At 37.2% G+C, this 21,190-nt stretch overlaps 1 protein-coding gene across 1 annotated transcript in view; it reads left to right on the top strand.

Annotated features, from left to right (window-relative positions):
* Nucleotides 1-11,405: 11,405 nt before the first annotated feature.
* Nucleotides 11,406-21,190, top strand: part of LOC134805171 (uncharacterized) — an 81,320-nt gene continuing 71,535 nt past the window's right edge. The window contains exons 1-2 of the mRNA XM_063778469.1: nucleotides 11,406-11,600; nucleotides 12,001-12,195. Coding sequence (XP_063634539.1) covers nucleotides 12,027-12,195 — 169 coding nt within the window. The 5' untranslated portion in view covers nucleotides 11,406-11,600; nucleotides 12,001-12,026. The remainder of the gene's footprint in view (nucleotides 11,601-12,000; nucleotides 12,196-21,190) is intronic.

The following is a 21,190-nucleotide window of genomic DNA, read 5'->3' as shown; positions in this document are numbered from 1 at the left end:
ACCTCGCATCTCTTCCACCCACATCAGAAGCGGCAAAGCAACACATATACAGGACGTATCTGCAGGTGCAAATGTGGCTTGGAAATGAGCTGGATGCCACAAAGTGGGGTTGGACGAGAGGTGCGAGGGGTTTGGAACCACTAACAACAACCGCTGCACCCGCCCCGAAAGCGCTGCTGAACACAATTTCGTGCAAATGCACAAAGAATTGCGGAAAAATGTGTGGGTGTCGTAAGGCAGGACTGAAATGTTCTGTCTTATGCCACAACTGCGCTGGGCAGAGTTGCGATAACGTCACGCAATTGCGAGGTGTTGATGACGATGACAGTGATGATGACAGCGACATCGATGATCCCGGACCATCAACACTGAACCTTGATGAACGTGAAACCGGACATTATCAATTGACCGAAGAAGAAACCGAGGATATCGATTTGGCAGGACCATCAGCTAAGAAACCGAAAAACAAATAGTTGCGGAACCATATTTTCACACCGACAGCAACGGACTCTCACATTATATTTTGTTATTAGTATCGATACCTGGATTAGGCCTATAGGGGAAACCACGTCATAAAAAAAACGTGCCTGATACTCTACCTCTGTGGTGGGGCGGAAAAGAGTTTACGCTCTATCTCCAGGGTTGGAACCAAAATTGTTCAGAATTTGATTCTCTACAAGTTTGTTTCTCTTCATTTATGCCGTAAAGTTGAAAATAAACGAGATAATGATAATATTTCGAATTTGTCGCTTTTTTAGGTCCTATTCAAAAAATATCGTTTTGGTGCAAAAAAAGTTCGAACAAAAATTGTTCAGAATTTGATTCTCTACAACTTTGTTTCCCTTCATTTATGCCGTAAAGCGTGGAACATAGGAGATAGTGATAATATTTTGAATTTGTCGCGTTTTTCAGGTTTAATTTCTAAAATATCGATTTTGGGGGAAAAAATGTGAGAACCAAAATTGTTCAGAATTTGATTCTCTACAAGTTTAGTCCTCTTCATTTATGTCGTAAAGTTGAAAATAAACGAGATGTTGAAAATATTTTGAATTAGTTGCTTTTTTCAAATTTTATTTCCAAACTATCGATCCTAGAAGAAAAATTGTGAGGACCAAACTTGTAGAGAATCAAATTTTCTAAAATTTTTGTCCTCACGGTTTTACTGTAAAATCAAAAATGACCGAGTTATTCAAGAAAAACCGTTTTTCGAATATACACAGGACTCTGATTCAGTCTACTTTTTGAATTTACACTCCCAGTGATTCCCCCGAGGGACGTACGAAAAAAAAATCCAAGAACTGATTATTCACGGGAAGGGTCGGTTTTTTTGGATATAATGACTGGACTAAGTTGTAGAGAATCAAATTTCCTACAATTTTTGTCCTTACGGTTTTACTGTAAAATCAAAAATAGCCGAGTTATTGAAGAAAACCCGTTTTTTTGGAAAAAAATCATTTTTCGAATATACGCAGGAGCCTGATAAAGCCTACTTTTTGAATTTACACTCCCAGTGACCCCCCCGAGGGACCTACGAAAAAAAAATCCAAGAACTAATTATTCACGGGTAGGGTCGGTTTTTTGGATATAATGACTGTACTAGATTAACAGTCCGCCAGGCGGTATCGGCCTGTCAGTTAGAACAAAATTTTGACAGTTCCGAACAACTGACAGTCCGATACCGTCCGGAGAACTGTTAATCAGTGGGCCCCTTTACGGCCGTTAGGGATAGGCTCGTAAAAGTTTTGTAAAATGTATTTCCTTTTCTTTGCCGGCACTGACTCTTTGTTTGTCCATCTTTGTTTTATTTCTTTGTCGGTGTCCGAATACTCAACTCGACAAGTTATCTGGTACCTTTATCACGTCGGGGTCACCAATTTGGCAGTGGGGTTTGGTATTCGTACCAAGGTGTTGATATTAATTATTTTTCCGGCGTCTAAAGTTTTATTACAGTAATCCCAACACCTTGGTACGATTACTAAACCCCACTGCCAAACCCACCTACCTGATTTTACGGTACGTATCATAGTTGGTATATTTTGGACTAGGTATAATCTAATGGTTGTAAGGTATCTGATCTGTGGGTAGGGGTAGGGACGCCAAAATATGTTAACCTTTTGCCAATATAGTGTTTTTCAAACAGGAAGGGTGCTGACACATGTCATGTTGATATCATTTTGCGAGATTTGGCGTTTGAAGGTTATAAATTGTATGGAGTTGACATCTGTCATCGTACCCATTGAGATGGAAAAATACTATAGTCTTACGCAAAAATGTACTGAAAATAGCAACAATATGAGTTTGAGCAAATAATTTAATTCTTATCTGGACACGAGAAGGATAGTTTGATAACGTACGCCGTAAAACCTTTTGTTAGGTATAAGAACTTAATATCTGGGAGACCGAGCTTTGCTCGGGAAACATACAAAAACTCAAAAATGCGGGTTTTCCCAGAGACAAGACCTAGCTAGATCGATTTTTCGCCCCCAAAAACCCCCATATAGCAAATTTTAGCGAAATCGTTAGAGCCGTTTCCGAGATCCCCGAAATATATATATATGTCGCAGTCAAAAGTGTGAACTGGTCAAAAGAACTTTTAACCGACAAAAACGGGCAAAACTGCTTTTGACTGAGCATGTTGGTCAAAAGTAGTTTTACCTGAAAATCATTGGTTAATAGTAATTGTGACTGTTACTATCAGTCAAAAGTACTCGCAGAAATAGGTAGGTTAGGGTTATTTTTTTTTTGCTACGCCCTAAAAACGAAACTGCTACCAGAAATAGGTATGATTTTCAGGTAAAACTACTTTTGACCAACATGCTCAGTCAAAAGCAGTTTTGCCTGTTTTTGTCGGTTAAAAGTTCTTTTGACCAGTTCACACTTTTGACTGCAACATATATATATATATTACATATATTATATGTATATATATATATATATATATATATATATATATATATATATATATATATATATATATAAATATACAAGAATTGCTCGTTTAAAGGTATAAGATACTCGTATATATGTAAATGGAAAATTCCTGCGTTGTTAGATAACGCCAATATCGCAACTTAAATAATGTATGGTTCTTGCTAGGCATCTTGGCTCCTGGCCCCCCCACGGGCGCGGGGGGCCTAGCTAAGCTGAGATGACAATCGCAGGTATGTACCTGCGTGATAAACGTCAGTAGAAAAGGAAAAATGTATCGGAATGACATCAGATGCTACTAAAAGAGTATTTCCATAAGTAATGTATGACTTATGTACCTAATCATAATTCTTGGCTAAGCCCCCTGCTCTTTGTTTATCCTGTTCTTCTTGGCTAAGCCCCCTGCTCTTTATTTGTCCTGTTATTCTTGGCAATTAACATCACTCGAGTCTTCTCAGGTGAAATTTTTCACATTATCTATTATTAATGAAATTAATTTATTCGGAATATCTTGCTATTATTTAAGTTAATTTCTGACGATCACAATATAGATTCTTAATTGACATTAAGGCGCGGTGTGTAGTAAAATGCGCTTTTTTGTCACCATATTTACAGACTTTTACAAGGATTTCATGCATTATTTTCTAGTATGTATAACTTCAGTCCTTGAACTACGTTATTGCTTGTCAGAAACACGACGGCTCATAATTTTCTCGATAGAATCTTAAGTTGAAAACATGCCTAACACTGTCTTTATTTCCTTATGTTAGAAGTACTACGACGAAAATGTATATGAAACTTACTTCAGTCGATAGCTTTTAAGTAAATCTTCATTATTGCTTGTCCTTTAATCGAAACGTTAATGTTTTCATTCATCATTTGATGAATTCAACATTTTGCTTACTAAATTACACCCTACGCGGCAATACCTTGCGCCCATTCCTCACGCCAGTACGCCCGTGACCACTGTCGGCGTCGGACCTATGCTAGTTTAGCGGACGTTTCATAAAATGGGTAATCACAGTATAAATACGCAAATATGTTATACACACAATGTTTTTCAACATGCTTACGAAGAAAAGCAAAATAATTCTTAAATACGGTGACATTTCAGACATTCGTCCGTCATATTGTCATTTTATAACAAGTTGGGCAGCAAAGGCACACACCCATCTAACCAATCCGGAATTCAGTCACGATTGATAAATTGTGTAAACATATTTTAAAAAGCTATAAAATTAATCAAATTGAATAATTTTTAAACATAGATATACAAGATTCAAATATTTTAGACTGGTCATATTTTTCATAATATCGATTTCGACTGGCAAATCGTATTACTTTTTGGCAACCGGGTTTTTTAACCTAATTAGACCCCGCTGAATCAGAATTTGCCGGTTGCTTGATCGAATTCTTGACCGGAAGTGAGATATTTGATATTAAAGGACCCTTTTTTTAGTTTTTCGTAAATAACTCTTAAACGGTGGCGCATAGCAAAACATATTCTATTACATAAGTAATCTGCATAAAATTGCCTACAAGAAAGATTTAGTACAATTTTTTGCTAGGATCAATATTCAAAGAGATATTAACGCGGGAAATTCAATTATAATCACTTCTAAGGTCCCTTTTTTAGTTTTTCGTAAATAACTCGTAAACGGTGGCCAATATCAAAAAATGTTGTAAAACGTTAATAATTTACACAAAATTTTGTACAAAAAAGATTTAGTATACTTTTCGCAGGGATCAATATTTAAAAGGATAATAAAGAAGGAAAGTTAATTATAATAAATTCTAAGGTTCCTTGTTTGTATTTTTTCGTTAATAATTTGAAAAGTATGACTCATTGCAAAAAAAATCTTATACATAAATAACAACTTACCCGCTGCTTTGTCTTTTTAGGGTTCCGTACCCAAAGGGTAAAACGGGACCCTATTACTAAGACTTCGCTGTCCGTCCGTCCGTCCGTCCGTCCGTCTGTCACCAGGCTGTATCTCACGAACCGTGATAGCTAGACAGTTGAAATTTTCACAGATGATGTATTTCTGTTGCCGCTATAACAACAAATACTAAAAACAGAATAAAATAAAGATTTAAGTGGGGCTCCCATACAGCAAACGTGATTTTTGACCAAAGTTAAGCAACGTCGGGCGTGGTCAGTACTTGGATGGGTGACCGTTTTCTTTTTGCATTTTTTTCCGTTTTTTTTTTTGCATTATGGTACGGAACCCTTCGTGCGCGAGTCCGACTCGCACTTATTATTTATGTATAAGATTTTTTTTGCTATGAGTCATACTTTTCAAATTATTAACAAAAAAAATAAAAACAAGGAACCTTAGAATTTAATATAATTAACTTCCTCTCTTTATTATCTTTTTAAATATTGATCCCTGCTGAAAGTGTACTGAATCTTTTTTGTACAAAATTTTGTGTAGATTATTAACGTTTAACAAGATTTTTTAATATTCGAAATTAGAAAAATAGTAAGCTCTTAAATTGTTATAATTCTTTCTTGTGAAGACAGCTAATTTTATGTACTTATTGGAGCTATGCATAACTCAATAGTCCCACAAATTATCTTAGCTTTGCTAGTATTCTTCCTTATTTTCACTACCTACTTGCCCGAAATTGACTGCTAGAGTTAAACCAAGTCTGCAACGATTTTGATAGCATAGGCAGTGCAAGTGTTATTCATAATTTCATAGAAGATTGACGTTTAAAATAACACTTGCACTGCGTGTGCAATCAAAATCGTTGCAGATTTTTCTTGGTCTAGCTCTATTACATTTTTAATGTCTATTAGTATAAGTACTATTTTTTGTCTCATAATAATTTGGTATCGTTTGATTAGATTCTCAGTTTGTCGCGGTATACACTTATATTGTATATAATTAATAATTATTTACACTCACCGCCTTACCTACCATTTTTAATTTCATTAAGTACTCATCAAAATTCGAATTTGCTAATAAATCTTATTCAATATTAATTGCCGGAAAAAATCCCGGAACTGACAATTCAGAATACCGATGTCGTCAGAATAAGGACGTAGACGTGCTGCGCGGGAATGGTGCGGAGCGCCGCGCGGGGCGCCCGCCTGCCCGTTCTACCACGCGTCTGCTTCACCCCCTTGAAAACGTAAAACTCGAGTATAAGAGCGCCTTAATGTAATTTGTACTGTAATCATATGTTGTGAAATAAATAAATCTAATCTAATCTAATCTAATCTTCACAGATCATGAGATCACATTTTCGAATTTACAAGCGCAAAGACGTACAAACAGCAACACTCCTAACTGTACATCGGTGGACCTTATTACAAAAGGCATAAGGTCCACCGATGTACAGTTAACAGTGTGGGCGATGGTACTGTATTTTATTAAAAACTAGCAACCCGCCCCGGCTTCGCACGGGTTGACAAATTATACACCTAAACCTTCCTCAAGATCAGACTATTGATATTAAGTGAAAACCACACGATAATTCCATTCAGTAGTTTTGGAGTTTATCGCGAACATACAATTACAAACACACAAACAGACAGACGCGGCGGGGGACTTTGTTTTATAAATATAACGTGTAGTTCAGTGAAAATATGCTCAGCCTCTACAACAGTCTCGGGTCTCTAACAAGTTGAAAAGAACTCAAGTTTCGACCTAATTTTAAGAGTCTGAAAAGCTGAGTCTAGTCTTAGGCCATCCCCTAGCTGGCGATGGCGCACGGAGCACGGGTCGGCTTAATAAAAGATGAGCATCGTACCTATATCTACCACAGAATAAATAATACAACTAAATACAGAAGGTTCACTCTCTAGGTATCAAACGTCTATTACGAGAGATACAAGCGCAAGTTCCATAGCGGTGAGCGGCAACTGCTACTGCTAGACACCTAAACTGGTGTGGCCGCTTGTACCTAAGTACTTGTAGTGAAGCTACCAAAGCGCGTAGTGAGCCACGCCTGCATACTTACAATCAATGGCACCCACGTGCGTGCGCGGCGCCGTCCCACGCGTAGCGACGCGGACGCCCACAGCAGACGACTCAATGAACCAAGTGAAGAAGAAAAATAACTGTAGCCGGATAATGTTTCTCAACCATTTTAAGTTTTTACCTTATCATTTCTTTGGTCCATTCAAAAGCTCCCAAGCCAAGATCGCACAAATGCATAGCAATCCTGCTCAGTATTGTCAGGAACACGACGAAATTTGTCACGAAGAAACAGAACAGCAGCACAAAGTCTTTCACGATGGTCTGTAGGCAGGTGCGGTCGGTGATCGTGCGGTATGGGATATATCTGAACAATAAAGAAGAATGCTATTCTTATTTTACTGATAACATATCTGGGAGACCGAAAACTTAATAACTCAAAAATGCGCGTTTTACCAGAGATAAGACCTAGCTAGATTGATTTTTCGCTCCCGATATAGCAAATTTCACCGAAATCGTTAGAGCCGTTTCCGAGATCCCCGAAATGTAGTTATAATATACAGGTTGACCAAAAATAAGTGCATATCCGTTGCCAGGGAGGTTTTAGGATTATACTGAGCAACTTTTACTACGGGACCAACACCGAAATCGCGATTTTTTTTTTACCTTTTTCATACATTTTGGCTGGTCCATTTTGTATGGGAGGGTAAATTTTTGTTTGGCCTCTGACACAAGAGAACGCCACTTTGCCCTGTTCTGGGTCACTTCACGCCAGTTGTGTATGTGCTCTCTCTGTTGGGTTTGGGTTGTACTGGGTTGGGTATCTATATCTAGACGGATTTTACGACTTGGACAATTATGTATACGCCCCTGAAGTTCTTAGATCTGTGCATTACCTTAAGTTGTACGCGGCACAGTTGTCATATAAACTTTCTATAGCTCTGGTCAACAGCTTCTTCTTAGGAGACACCTTTTCCTCTTTCGGATCCTCTACACAACAGCGGCACGACTTCCCAGCCAGAGTTCCCATTTTACCTCTCCAATACCGAATAAACTATAAAATAAACTTATGCTAGAATCTAGATGATTATTAATTTGGAGTTTCTATTTCATTTTTGGTATACAGGGTAGAAATAAAAATATTTATTATCTCTTGGTTGACGTTTGACTTGTGGGAAAAAGGAATTTCCCATGAATTTCCCAAAGAGAATTCGAATTAAATTATCTTTGATCCTAGTTCTAGGAGGAAACATAGAATGAAAGAGTATAATAATATATGTATAGTAAAAGAGAGCCAACTCGCGAGTAAATGTCAAAAAACGTCGACACTAACGCTCCTAGCGGATTTTTGTTACAAACCTTTAAGTATGTGTGCGTGGCACACATGCATAGTAATAAAGACTATGGCGCCTTTTTCCTTGACCGTTTACAGTGAACTACAATGAGGGTTCCATTCTTTCACCTTCTTGCAAAGCAATCACGTGAAAAATGAATACACCTCATTGTAGTGCACTGTACACGGTCAAGGAAAAAGGCGCCAATATATTATGTACTATAATACCTATTCATTCAGTGACGATTTACTACCTAGACCTGTATTTTATAAATGTTCATACCAAAGAATATTTTAATCGCAAAAGTAAAAACACGATGTGTAAAAATATCATTTATTTTTCATTACTTACATGCGTAACAAACCAAAAAAATATTTTCTAAGGGTTCCACTTATTATAATAAATTAGTTCGAAATAATACAAATCCACTATTAAAACTTGGACTTAAATTTGACTAGCTAGCACGAGCCACGAAGCATTGATCCGTTTTGGAGTCATGTTGTTTTAATTCGCACAGCCGAAAAGGCAATAACGTTTCTTTCTCCCAGGCGCACTCATTTTCATCAATTTATAGTGATTATACTTTAAATTATTAATTAAAATTACAAAAAAATTAGAATCTTCTGTTTGACTTTTATAGTTTGACGGTTACTATGTTTTTTGTTTTAACGTTTCCTTTCACGAGGCATTTGGCGAAACTATTTAGTTAGTTGTTCTTAATAAAAACGATTATATTATTTTAATATAAATACAATTATATTAAAACGATTAAAAAATGTGAGGTACCTAAATTACTGAAAATTTTAAACGTTTCATACTTGAAACGGAATTTGTGATAAAAATGCAAAGACAAAGTTTTTTTTCTTTTTAACAATTATGGCCTGGATGCGTGTTTTTTAAGACACCACAGACAAAGCGGTGACACCATCTAGTTGATTTATAAGGAAGCATCAGGAGGAAATGTTGCTGTAAACATAACGCTGACTGTGCTAGTTTCCATGTATAATGTGTATTTTTTTATATCTCTTACATTCCAGTATTATACTACTCTTTGGCTAAGGCCCCATTAGCACGAGAGCTTAAAAAGCGTTGCGTTATAACCCGACGTTGGCGGTATGAGGAGGAAAACTAACATTTTATCCCGCCAGGCGGCACCTTCATTATCGTCGGCTGTCACTGTCAAATCACATACATTTATTAAATAAATTGTAAATATTCTCCTTTTTCTCCATAATACTCCAATATTGTGCGACAAATTGTTCCCAAGGACCCGATATGCATAAAGCTTTAGGTATCAAAAACTAAGGCAAATGACAAAGACCGATTTTATAGGCTGCATTTTAGGGAGGTAAATATTTTGGAAAGAGTAAATACACAGGTAAGCTAAGTTTTAATGAATAGTACATACATCATTCAGGGCATGGCTTCGTCACACATGGTACAGATGCATCACGACTTTGTGTAGGTACCTATCTGATAGTTTCGTAGGGCGGCGTACATGAAACGCCTCGCCTTCTTGTACATCCAGTGGCCTATTTTATAAAGCTACAAGTTACAATTTACAAGCGGAAGTCTCTTTCTAACCCTATGTGTTAGAACGAGACTTCCGCTTGTAAATTGTAACTTGTAGCTTTATAAAATAGGCCACAGGTATACACCAAAGCATTGTTTTCGATCGAACACTTGTAATATAAAAGGAAAAACTGCACGTGAGTTTCGAAAATTTGAATAAACGGTAAAATACACAAGATAACCTCAAATATATTAAGTGATTATCTTTGTATCAAATCAGCCTTTTTTCCACCAACTGTAGCAATTCTCCTTCGAAGCTCGTTTTGCAGTCCCCGTACAGTCATAAATGAATACATTTTTCTTGATAAATCGCAGTATTAGGAAAAAATTTGCAACCATAAACTTGTCACAAATCGTAAACAATGTCAGGTTGCTGAGGCGACATCTGTCCTAACCTTTCAGTGTGCCTCCTCATTTTACCGTTCCTAATATTTGTGTTCGCATGAAAATTAAAAATCGCTTGTGAATCGAACTTCCTGCGGATTACGCGGATAGTAAATTATGAATTTAAATCCAAAATATATGGCTATAATAGTATTGCGAGAAGGCGAAAAAGTATAAAAAATAATCATTATTTGTACATCCATTTCATGATCAACGATATTTAATTTTAAAAGAGCAGTTTGTGTCCTTTTTTCAAGATTGGAGGCTTTTTGATAACTCATTTAGCTATTTCTGCATGTCAATTAAGCATTTTTGATGAAATATTGGCAATAGTGAGCCCTCAAATACCAGCGCCGGCGCTTTTTTAACGCGTGACAGAACAGAATCACGAAGTTCCATATGCTCAATTCGATTAAATTCCAACGCTCAACGCCGAAAATACAACAGTGCTCGATAAAAAAGCGCCGCGCCTAAAAACCGCTTTCGTGTGAATATACATACATATGGTTATCCATTTGTGCTATTCAAACGCTTTTTTAACGCTCGTTCCAAAAGCTCTCGTTCGTATGGGGCCTAACCGCTTACTATACATCACATACATATACCTATTTGGTACTTATATACTGTTTTATACATTGCAAACCAGAGGATTGGGACAATCTTAAGCTTCCCATACAAAAATCAATTACGTTTTATTAAGTCATTACACACTATTAGGCCCCATACGCACGTGCGCTATTTCAACGTGCGTTAAAAAAGCGCTTGAATCTGTCCGCACGCTAAATTCGATTTAACGACCAAGGCTTAAATTCAAAAATCCAACAACGCTTAATAAAAAGCGCAACCGCCATCGTGCGAATAAATACACATGTATCCATTTGTGTCATTCAACCGCTTTTTTAACGCGCGTTGTAAAAGCGCTCGTGCGAATGAGGCCTTACTACATAAATATGTGCTACTTTCGAATATTCTATTGCTCTAAAATTGATAGTAAAACTTTGTTTTATACAGAAATCGCGCAAAAAACTTAATATTGGTGTTACATTGGTAAAAAATATAACTTTTTAAAACGAATATTCGAAACGAAAGTAGGTAGATAGATGCGCACATATTTGACCTACCTAGTAATAGTATGTAACGTAGATGTTTTTTATTTCGTACTTTGATTAAGATAATAAAGGTTGTATATTTTGTTTTTGATTTATCTTTTAAAATAAATAGTTCTATCAATTCTATCATTCATCGTCATTGTCAGTGATTATATGCTCTTTGGTAGCGCTCTTTTTTCATAACATCATTCATCATGTATTCGTGAAATAGCAAAAATGTGTCATCTAAATTATAAAAATGTCGTTAAATAGCAGAAATGTCCGATCGGCACCATTTGACGGGTTGGGCTGCTGCTGGCAGAGCACACCACCGTTAGTGGAAACTCCAAAATAAAGGCAACTGTATGGTATGTACCTATCTTATAAAATGAGTATAAAATAGCAAGTGATATAGCTGAGGGATTTGACGAGCAAAATTTTGAACAGTATAATATTGCCAAGATAAGATGTTTGCGACGGACATAAGTATATATCTATTACCGTTTCAACTTTTACGCGGCGCGCCGTATCTTAACTATCTTATGTATCCTTTAAATTTGTTGGCTTTACGTCCCCTCTCAAGAGTGATCCGCGTGTCCACTTACTGTCCTGGACAGTTCTGAGCAAGCAATCGTTACTTCGTTCGGTTAATGGAAACACTCGCTACAACAGATTAGGTAAATGGGAAGAGCAATCATTTGCTCAAAACAAAATGTTTGCTCAAAACATTCGGCTTTCCACCACTTCACACCTTAATACTTTTTCCAGTGAAGCGTAAACTGAAACCTAAAACAATGGCCGCACAACTGGAAAACGTCGGAGTGTACCTGGCCCGAAGCAGCCCCGTCCTGAGCGAGTACCGCTACGTCACCAGCGTCAACGAGTCCTCCATGCTCTGTATTGTGGAGTCTGATGTCAGCCACTCCATTAGCTGTCACACCTTGTTCCAGACTTGGCAACCTTGTAAGATCATTTTTAGGGTTCCGTACTTAAAGGGTAACAACGGGACCCCTATACTAAGACTCCATCACTCTCTGTCTTTCTGTCTGTCACCAGCCTGTATCTCAATAACCGTGATAGCTAGACAGTTGAAAATTTCACAGATGATGTGTTTCTGTCAGCGGAGTCTTAGTAATAGGGTCCCGTTTTTACCCTTTGGGTATGGAACCCTAAAAAGTACGGAACCCTCCTTTTTCACTTTTCATGCTCGTAATGTAGGTGTTTAAGATACGTGTAAGTTGCGCGTTAAGTTGCTTTTGCAGTAAAGTGCAATTGCAATCTTAGTAAACTACGGACAGTAGGTATCTTAGCCGAAATAACCTCATACCGTGACTGTTTTCACACAATGTATATAGTACTAATATTATATTAGTGTAGTAGGTTAGTAGTAAGTATATTGAAGTCAGTGGTGGATTTGCAGTGTTGGCCGCCCTAGGCCCGAGGCCTTGTAGTAACTACTAGCCGCCCCTTTCTCAGCACCCATCTATAGACAGCCGCCTTGCTGCCGCCCCTAATATCTTTTTCACCTCAGCAGCTCGAACAAGGGTACTTTGCTTCTTAAAAACAGTGAGCAAAATGCGATTTTGCTCACTGAGTGAGACAAAATGACGTTCAAGTGACCTTTATAGTCAAATGTCATATCAACATGCGGGGTCTAATACAAGTTCGAAATACTTGGGTTCTATTATTTCTGTCCCTTTCACACTGTTAGCAAAAAGAAACAGACAAAAAAAAGTTAAAACGACATTCAACGGTATATTGACGGTTTTTAATAGACCCCCGAAAACTTCAGACCGCATCGTTCCAAACCACGTACGAGTATGAATTCTTAATAATTAATTAATAAAAATAAAGTTTAAGATTTAGATAAAAACTGATAAAATACAATATTTAAGGTATTTTATTGTACAATTAAAATAATGAACTCAAAAAATACACAGATTATCACGCAAAATTAATTATTTTACTTTTAAGAATTTCTACCATAGTTGACAAATAGTACGTATCCGCAATTCGGACCGTATCTTACAAAGTTTTTTTTTTACAAAAAAAAAGTTGTCGATTGAAGTGTTAGTTGATGTTCGTTATTTTCATATTATTTTAAATTATTATTTTCCTTTATTCAATTAGGGTCTTAGGTTAGGGTTTTACAATGTGTGAGTATAAAAGTACAATATAAAAACACTTACAAAACATTACAAAAAATATATAAACACATTATAAAAAACCAAACCTAGGGTGCCGCCGGCAGCGGGGCAGGGCCTATGATCTTTTATACAAGAAGAAAAAGAAAAACTTACCTTGACTTACACAAACAAAAATAAAAGAAAAACTTACCTTGACTTACACAAACAAAAAAACCGGGCAAGTGCGAGTCGGACTCGCGCACGAAGGGTTCCGTACCATAATGCAAAAAAAAAAAAACAAAAAAAAAGCAAAAAAAAAAACGGTCACCCATCCAAATACTGACCACTCCCGACGTTGCTTAACTTTGGTCAAAAATCACGTTTGTTGTATGGGAGCCCCATTTAAATCTTTATTTTATTCTGTTTTTAGTATTTGTTGTTATAGCGGCAACAGAAATACATCATCTGTGAAAATTTCAACTGTCTAGCTATCACGGTTCGTGGGATACAGCCTGGTGACAGACGGACGGACGGACGGACAGCGAAGTCTTAGTAATAGGGTCCCGTTTTACCCTTTGGGTACGGAACCCTAAAAACAACCCTAATTTAAAAGAATACTATAAAATGTACAGAATTATAATGAAAAAAGTAATTAATAGATCTAAACGAAACAGCAATATTAAATATATACACCGCAGCGAAAACAAATGTAAAGCAACCTGGGCACTCATAAACAGTATTACTAATAATCAAACAGACCCCAAAAATATAGAGGAAATAAAATGCAACAACCTTAAAATTACTGATCCACCGGAAATCGCAAATGCCTTCAATGATATGTACGTTCAAATGAATTTCGATGCTGACTTTAATAGCAATAATTATAATCATTTAACAGAAAATGTAACTTCATCTATATTCTTGTCACCTGTAACCGAAGAAGAAGTAGGAACAATCATTAGTACTCTGAAAAACAAGAACAGCACGGGACATGATCAAATTACAATACAAATTATAAAACGTAGCGCTCCTTATATTCTGAAACCTTTAGTATATATAATTAACCTGTCTCTCGAGTATGGCATATTTCCCGATAGTCTAAAAAAAGCAGTAATAATTCCAGTCTTTAAACAGGGAGACGCAACAGATTCTAAAAATTACCGCCCTATCGCTCTACTACCAAACTTCTCCAAAATTTTTGAAAAAGTTATTTACACGAAGTTGATGTCTTTTTTCAACAAAAATAATATTATTGATGATGCTCAATGTGGATTTAGGAAGTATTTGTCAACTGCTCATGCTCTAATGAAAATAATGAAAGGCGTGGGAAACGAAATCGATGAAAAATCTCCTGCAGTAGTGCTCCTACTAGATATGTCTAAGGCATTTGATTGTGTAGACTACCAAACATTACTTAACATACTTGAGAAGGTGGGCATAAGAGGTATTGCGCACAAACTTATTAAGTCTTATTTGCTGAACCGTGTACAAGCTACCCAGATAACATATTATGATAAAAGAGAAAAATGTTTTCAGTCAAAATTATCCACGTTTTTGAACAATAAAATCGGAGTACCTCAAGGCAGCATCCTAGGACCACTGTTTTTTCTCATTTATATTAATCAATTCTCTAGAATAAATCCGCATCTCAGCACACTTTATGCAGATGACGCTTCTGTATTGATATTGGGAAAGGGACTAAGCAGATCTGAACACGAGGCAACGATAAATAAGACCCTAGAAATAATTATACATTGGCTTTCAACTCTTAATCTTAAAATAAATCTCTCTAAAACTAAATATATCCAATTCAGACCTCAACAAGCTAAACCAATTCAGCTGAATATTAATTACGAAGGTACCCAAATTGAAGAAGTTTCATCATACAAATTTCTGGGCGTCGTAATTGATAGTCATCTGAATTGGAAACAACACATTGAGATGGTTAATAGTAAAATAAGAAAATTCTGTTATGGACTGCAAGTACTTGTAAATGTATCAACCACAAAAACTGCGACTTTAGCATACTATGGTTATATCTATTGCATTCTAAACTATGGTATCATTTACTGGGGAAACTCTGTAAATGCCTCATCAACTTTCATCCTACAAAAGAGATGTGTTAGAATTATTTTTGGATTGAGAGACGACGATTCATGTCGGAATATATTCAAGACCCAAGGTTTACTAACCCTAACTAGTATTTACATTTGGCAATGCTGTATTTTTATCAAAAACAACGCCTCTGAATTTCATGTTAAACAAACAAACAGGCCTGTTAGAAATAAGTATTTACTCAACTTACAAGTTCCTGACTCAAAGTTGACAATGGTACGTAAAGGGATGTATTACACTAGTATTAAAATATACAATCATTTGCCAAACTACATTAAAATGATGTCAGGAACAACATTTAAAACTACATTAAAGAACATACTCATAAAAGCAAGTTTTTATAATCTAAATGAATATTTTGATTATAATTTTAATGATCTCATGTAATAATTAATGTTCCTCTAATCTAAATGTAAAAATGCTAGATATTATTATAGGTATTATTCAGTACTGAAGAGATGAAGGAGATGAACCTATTGCATGCTCTGACGGGTAGATTATGTGTTCTGATAAACATTGTAACATCTTTACTTTACTTTACTATTGTAAATGTACCATAATCTTGCAATAAAGACAGTACAGTAAGTACAACAAGAGATCAAAGTTTGATATTTCTTAGAGTGCTTATTTCGAGTCCCGTGCAAGCGAAAGATTCTATAATAGATTCACGAGCGTAGCGAGTGAATCTTATTTAGAATCTTGAGCGTAGTATGTAAGTAAGGGACTCAAAAGCGCACGAGATCTAAATAACTTTGATCTCGTGTAGTACACAAAATTTTTCATCGGAGCAGTGAGAACATACCTATGAAACAACTTGAGTAATGTAATCCTTCTTCATTACTTAATACCTGCACTCATGTTTTCTTAAGATACAAACAATTAAGATTAATTACCACAATCGAACACAAAAACAAAACGTAATAATAAATTTAAAATGGTTCCGATGCTCGCACTCCTACTTGGCAGCACAATTTCAACAAGCCCTCGAGCTTGGTTCTCTCCCACCTTCCTTAACAACTGGTGTCACCTTCCTGCTCTATAAGTCCGGTAGTACCACGGAAGCGAAGAACTACAGACCCATCACATGCTTGCCTACACTCTACAAGCTCCTTACATCCATTTTGAGAGCAAAAATCAACGCGCACATTGTCGCAAACAATATTTTGGCCTCTGCTCAAAATGGATGTAGGGTTGGGTCCCGTGGTACTAAAGAGCTCCTCCTCATAGACATGACCATCTGCCAACAAATCCGGCGGAACAGGGGGGCCCTCTCAGCAGCCTGGATTGACTACAAGAAGGCCTATGATTCGGTGCTCTCATGGCTGGAGAGGGTCTTAGAGCTGTATAAAGTTGATACAACTTTAAGAGCCTTTCTAAGCGCGTGTATGAGGCGATGGACCACAGTCCTTCGTCAACCGGGAGGCGGGGATGAACGCCCTGGCCCGCAGGATTTTATAAGGATTGAGCGAGGAATATTTCAGGGTGATAGTCTGAGTCCCCTGTGGTTCTGCCTAGCTCTGAATCCTCTCAGTACCTTGCTGAAGGATTTAGAACTAGGTTGCCGGCTTCGGAGAGGGGGTGAAGTCATTTCTCACCTTCTGTACATGGATGACCTCAAATTATTTGCACCAAATAGCCAAGACTTGCTGGAGCTACTGAAAACCACCGAAGTCTTCAGTAATGCCATCAACATGGAATTTGGTGTCGATAAATGTGCGGTTATGCATGTACAGCGGGGGAAAGTTGTAAATTCAACAAATTTACAACTTTCTGAGACAATGTCTTTCAGATCTATCTCTGAATCAGAAACCTACAAATACCTTGGTGTGTCACAGTCGTTGGGTATTGAGGACGGGGGTATTAGACGGTCGGTGAAGGAGCACTTTTTAAGTCGGCTCACAAAAGTACTTAACAGTCTTTTGTCAGGAGGCAACAAAGTGCGCGCCTTCAACGCCTGGGTAATGCCTCTACTCACATACTTCTTTGGCATACTAAGGTGGACTCAGACCGAGCTGGACGCCCTGGATCGGAGGGTCCGTCAGCTGCTCAACACACACCGTATGCTGCACCCCCGTTCGTCTGTTATGAGATTGTATATCACACGGAAATGTGGAGGTCGCGGCTTTCTAAACGCCAAAAATCTCCACAACCGTGAGGTATACAATCTCAGGAATTATTTCCTTAACAACGAGTGTGGGATGCATCGTGATGTGGTGGCAGTAGACAGGAACCTCACGCCGCTCTCCTTGGCAAACGAGAACTGGCGCAAACCTGTAGTACTAAGCACCGAGGAAGGCGGTATGGAAGGATAAGCAGTTACACGGGCGGTTCTACAAGGCCCTCATGGGACCCGATGTAGACCTACCCGCGTCGGTGAACTGGCTACGATTCGGGGACCTCTTCGGAGAAACCGAGGGTTTTGCCTGTGCAATTGCGGACGAAGTTATCATGACGAATAACTACCGGAGATATATCCTGAAGGACGGTACGGTCGACATTTGTTGGGCATGCCGCCGTCCCGGAGAGTCACTCAGGCATATTATCTCCGGTTGTTCTCATCTTGCTAACGGCGAGTACTTGCACAGACATAATCTTGTAGCCAGAATTATTCACCAGCAGCTTGCCCTTCTATACGGCCTTGTGGACTGCGAAGTGCCGTACTACAAGTACTCACCTGCACCAGTTCTCGAAAATGGTCGTGCCACGCTCTATTGGGATCGATCTATCATCACTGACAGGACTATTGTAGCCAATAAGCCTGACATCGTGCTGATAGATCGATCGCAGCGCCGGGCCGTGCTCGTCGACGTCACCATCCCCCATGATGAGAATCTCGTGAAGGCCGAGAAGGACAAGTCCAGCAAGTACCTAGACTTAGCTCACGAGATAACCGCCATGTGGGATGTTGACTCGACTATCATTGTTCCTATAGTCGTGTCAGTGAACAGTCTCATAGCGAAGAGTCTCGACCAACACCTAGAGAGACTCTCGCTGAGTGGTTGGATCAAGGGTCAGATGCAGAAGACGGTAATTTTGGACACGGCACGTATAGTACGTCGGTCGCACGTACAGATTTGTTTACAACTTCATACGCAAATGCGTAAAAGAGACGGCACAATCAAAAGAATACCTAAGTAAAAAAGAGACGGCTAGTGTTTGTCACTTGCGCGTGAATTTGGTAAATCAGTGATACCACCATAACACGACGGCAAACAGTGAAGATGGCGCGAAACGTAAAACTTATTAAGAAAAAAAAATATCAAAGAATAAGATGTTTGACAGAAGGTGCAAATCATTTTAGTGCAGTGCATTAAAGTTTACTACTAGTGTAATCAGTTACTTTTTTAGAACTGTCAAAACGATTTGTTCATATGGAATACCCTATTTAATTACTAGTTATAGTTCTTTCAATTACATATTATTTTTGATTGAACTCATGTTATTGCAATTTAATAAAAGTAAAAAAATCTTTGTATAAACAGCAAAACAGCAATATACCTATTTACTTAATTGACGCGACCCGGACAATAATATGGCCAATAATAATCTTTAATTTGCCAATTGTTGTACTTAATTACAAGAAAAAATGCGTTCAAGTAAAAAACTTTAATATTAAAGTTGAAATTTATATTTCTTTTATTTGTACGACAAGCTCCAAACAATGAATGCAACTTACCATGACGCGTCTGCTATGATAATCTATGTACGCAGTTGGTGCGTCCTTGTCATTCTCGCTGATGAGAACATAAACTTATCTCGTTCTGTCAGCCGGCGAAAATGGCGGCTGGGTTAATTTAATCCAAGATTAAACCGAAGAAAAACGGATTATTTCAGCTTTTACTTACCAATGATATGTGACGCCGTCAATTTTTTTGCGCTTCCGCGGATAATTTGAGCATTTCAACATAACGCAGGTCCGCATTTTGTTGCTTAATACACGTTATTTGTGGAAAAGTATTAGCCGGTGTACACCTTCGCGCTTGCGTCAGGCAGACTGAGACAAACTCGTACACATGACACGAGGTGAGTGCTTCAATTTTGGAACGTGTATAACACATCTTCAAATCAAATCAAATCAAATCAAAAATGTCTTTATTGCAAGATTATGGTACATTTACAATAGTAAAGTAAAGTAAAGATGTTACAATGTTTATCAGAACACATAATCTACCCGTCAGAGCATGCAATAGGTTCATCTCCTTCATCTCTTCAGTACTGAATAATACCTATAATAATATCTAGCATTTTTACATTTAGATTAGAGGAACATTAATTATTACATGAGATCATTAAAATTATAATTAAAATATTCATTTAGATTATAAAAACTTGCTTTTATGAGTATGTTCTTTAATGTAGTTTTAAATGTTGTTCCTGACATCATTTTAATGTAGTTTGGCAAATGATTGTATATTTTAATACTAGTGTAATACATCCCTTTACGTACCTTTGTCAACTTTGAGTCAGGAACTTGTAAGTTGAGTAAATACTTATTTCTAACAGGCCTGTTTGTTTGTTTAACATGAAATTCAGAGGCGTTGTTTTTGATAAAAATACAGCATTGCCAAATGTAAATACTAGTTAGGGTTAGTAAACCTTGGGTCTTGAATATATTCCGACATGAATCGTCGTCTCTCAATCCAAAAATAATTCTAACACATCTCTTTTGTAGGATGAAAGTTGATGAGGCATTTACAGAGTTTCCCCAGTAAATGATACCATAGTTTAGAATGCAATAGATATAACCATAGTATGCTAAAGTCGCAGTTTTTGTGGTTGATACATTTACAAGTACTTGCAGTCCATAACAGAATTTTCTTATTTTACTATTAACCATCTCAATGTGTTGTTTCCAATTCAGATGACTATCAATTACGACGCCCAGAAATTTGTATGATGAAACTTCTTCAATTTGGGTACCTTCGTAATTAATATTCAGCTGAATTTTATGATAAAAGAGAAAAATGTTTTCAGTCAAAATTATCCACGTTTTTGAACAATAAAATCGGAGTACCTCAAGGCAGCATCCTAGGACCACTGTTTTTTCTCATTTATATTAATCAATTCTCTAGAATAAATCCGCATCTCAGCACACTTTATGCAGATGACGCTTCTGTATTGATATTGGGAAAGGGACTAAGCAGATCTGAACACGAGGCAACGATAAATAAGACCCTAGAAATAATTATACATTGGCTTTCAACTCTTAATCTTAAAATAAATCTCTCTAAAACTAAATATATCCAATTCAGACCTCAACAAGCTAAACCGAGATTTTAAATACATATTATATTACGTTATTGTATTTTAATTGTGTTTACTGAATGGTATATTTTATGGCTGTTATATTCAGTGATAAGTGCAAGTTATGAAAGTATATACAAGTATTATAACTTTTAAGCGTATCACCTAGAAATTATTTAAAACATGAATTTTAAGCAAGGATTTAAAATGGGACATCGATTTTGTTTCTTTAATAGCTTTAGGAAGTTTGTTAAACAATTGAGCACCTTCGTATAAAATACTTTTACGCCCGTACTTTGTTCGCGATGGACGTAAAATTAAGTCATCACAATCTCAGAACTGACGAGCGTGGGAGTAGCATACGGTGAAGGGGTGAGCACGGACCCTCTGATCCAGGGCATCCAGCTCGGTCTGAGTCTAACAGAGTTGGGCGTAGTCAATTACTTTTGGAATTAAATTAAACATTATATTAC

The sequence above is a fragment of the Cydia splendana genome, chromosome Z, assembly GCF_910591565.1.
Source record: "Cydia splendana chromosome Z, ilCydSple1.2, whole genome shotgun sequence".
In the NCBI taxonomy this organism is placed as follows: Eukaryota; Metazoa; Arthropoda; class Insecta; order Lepidoptera; family Tortricidae; genus Cydia; species Cydia splendana.
Note: the sequence above shows the minus strand (reverse complement) of the source record. Positions and strands in the feature narration are given on the sequence as shown.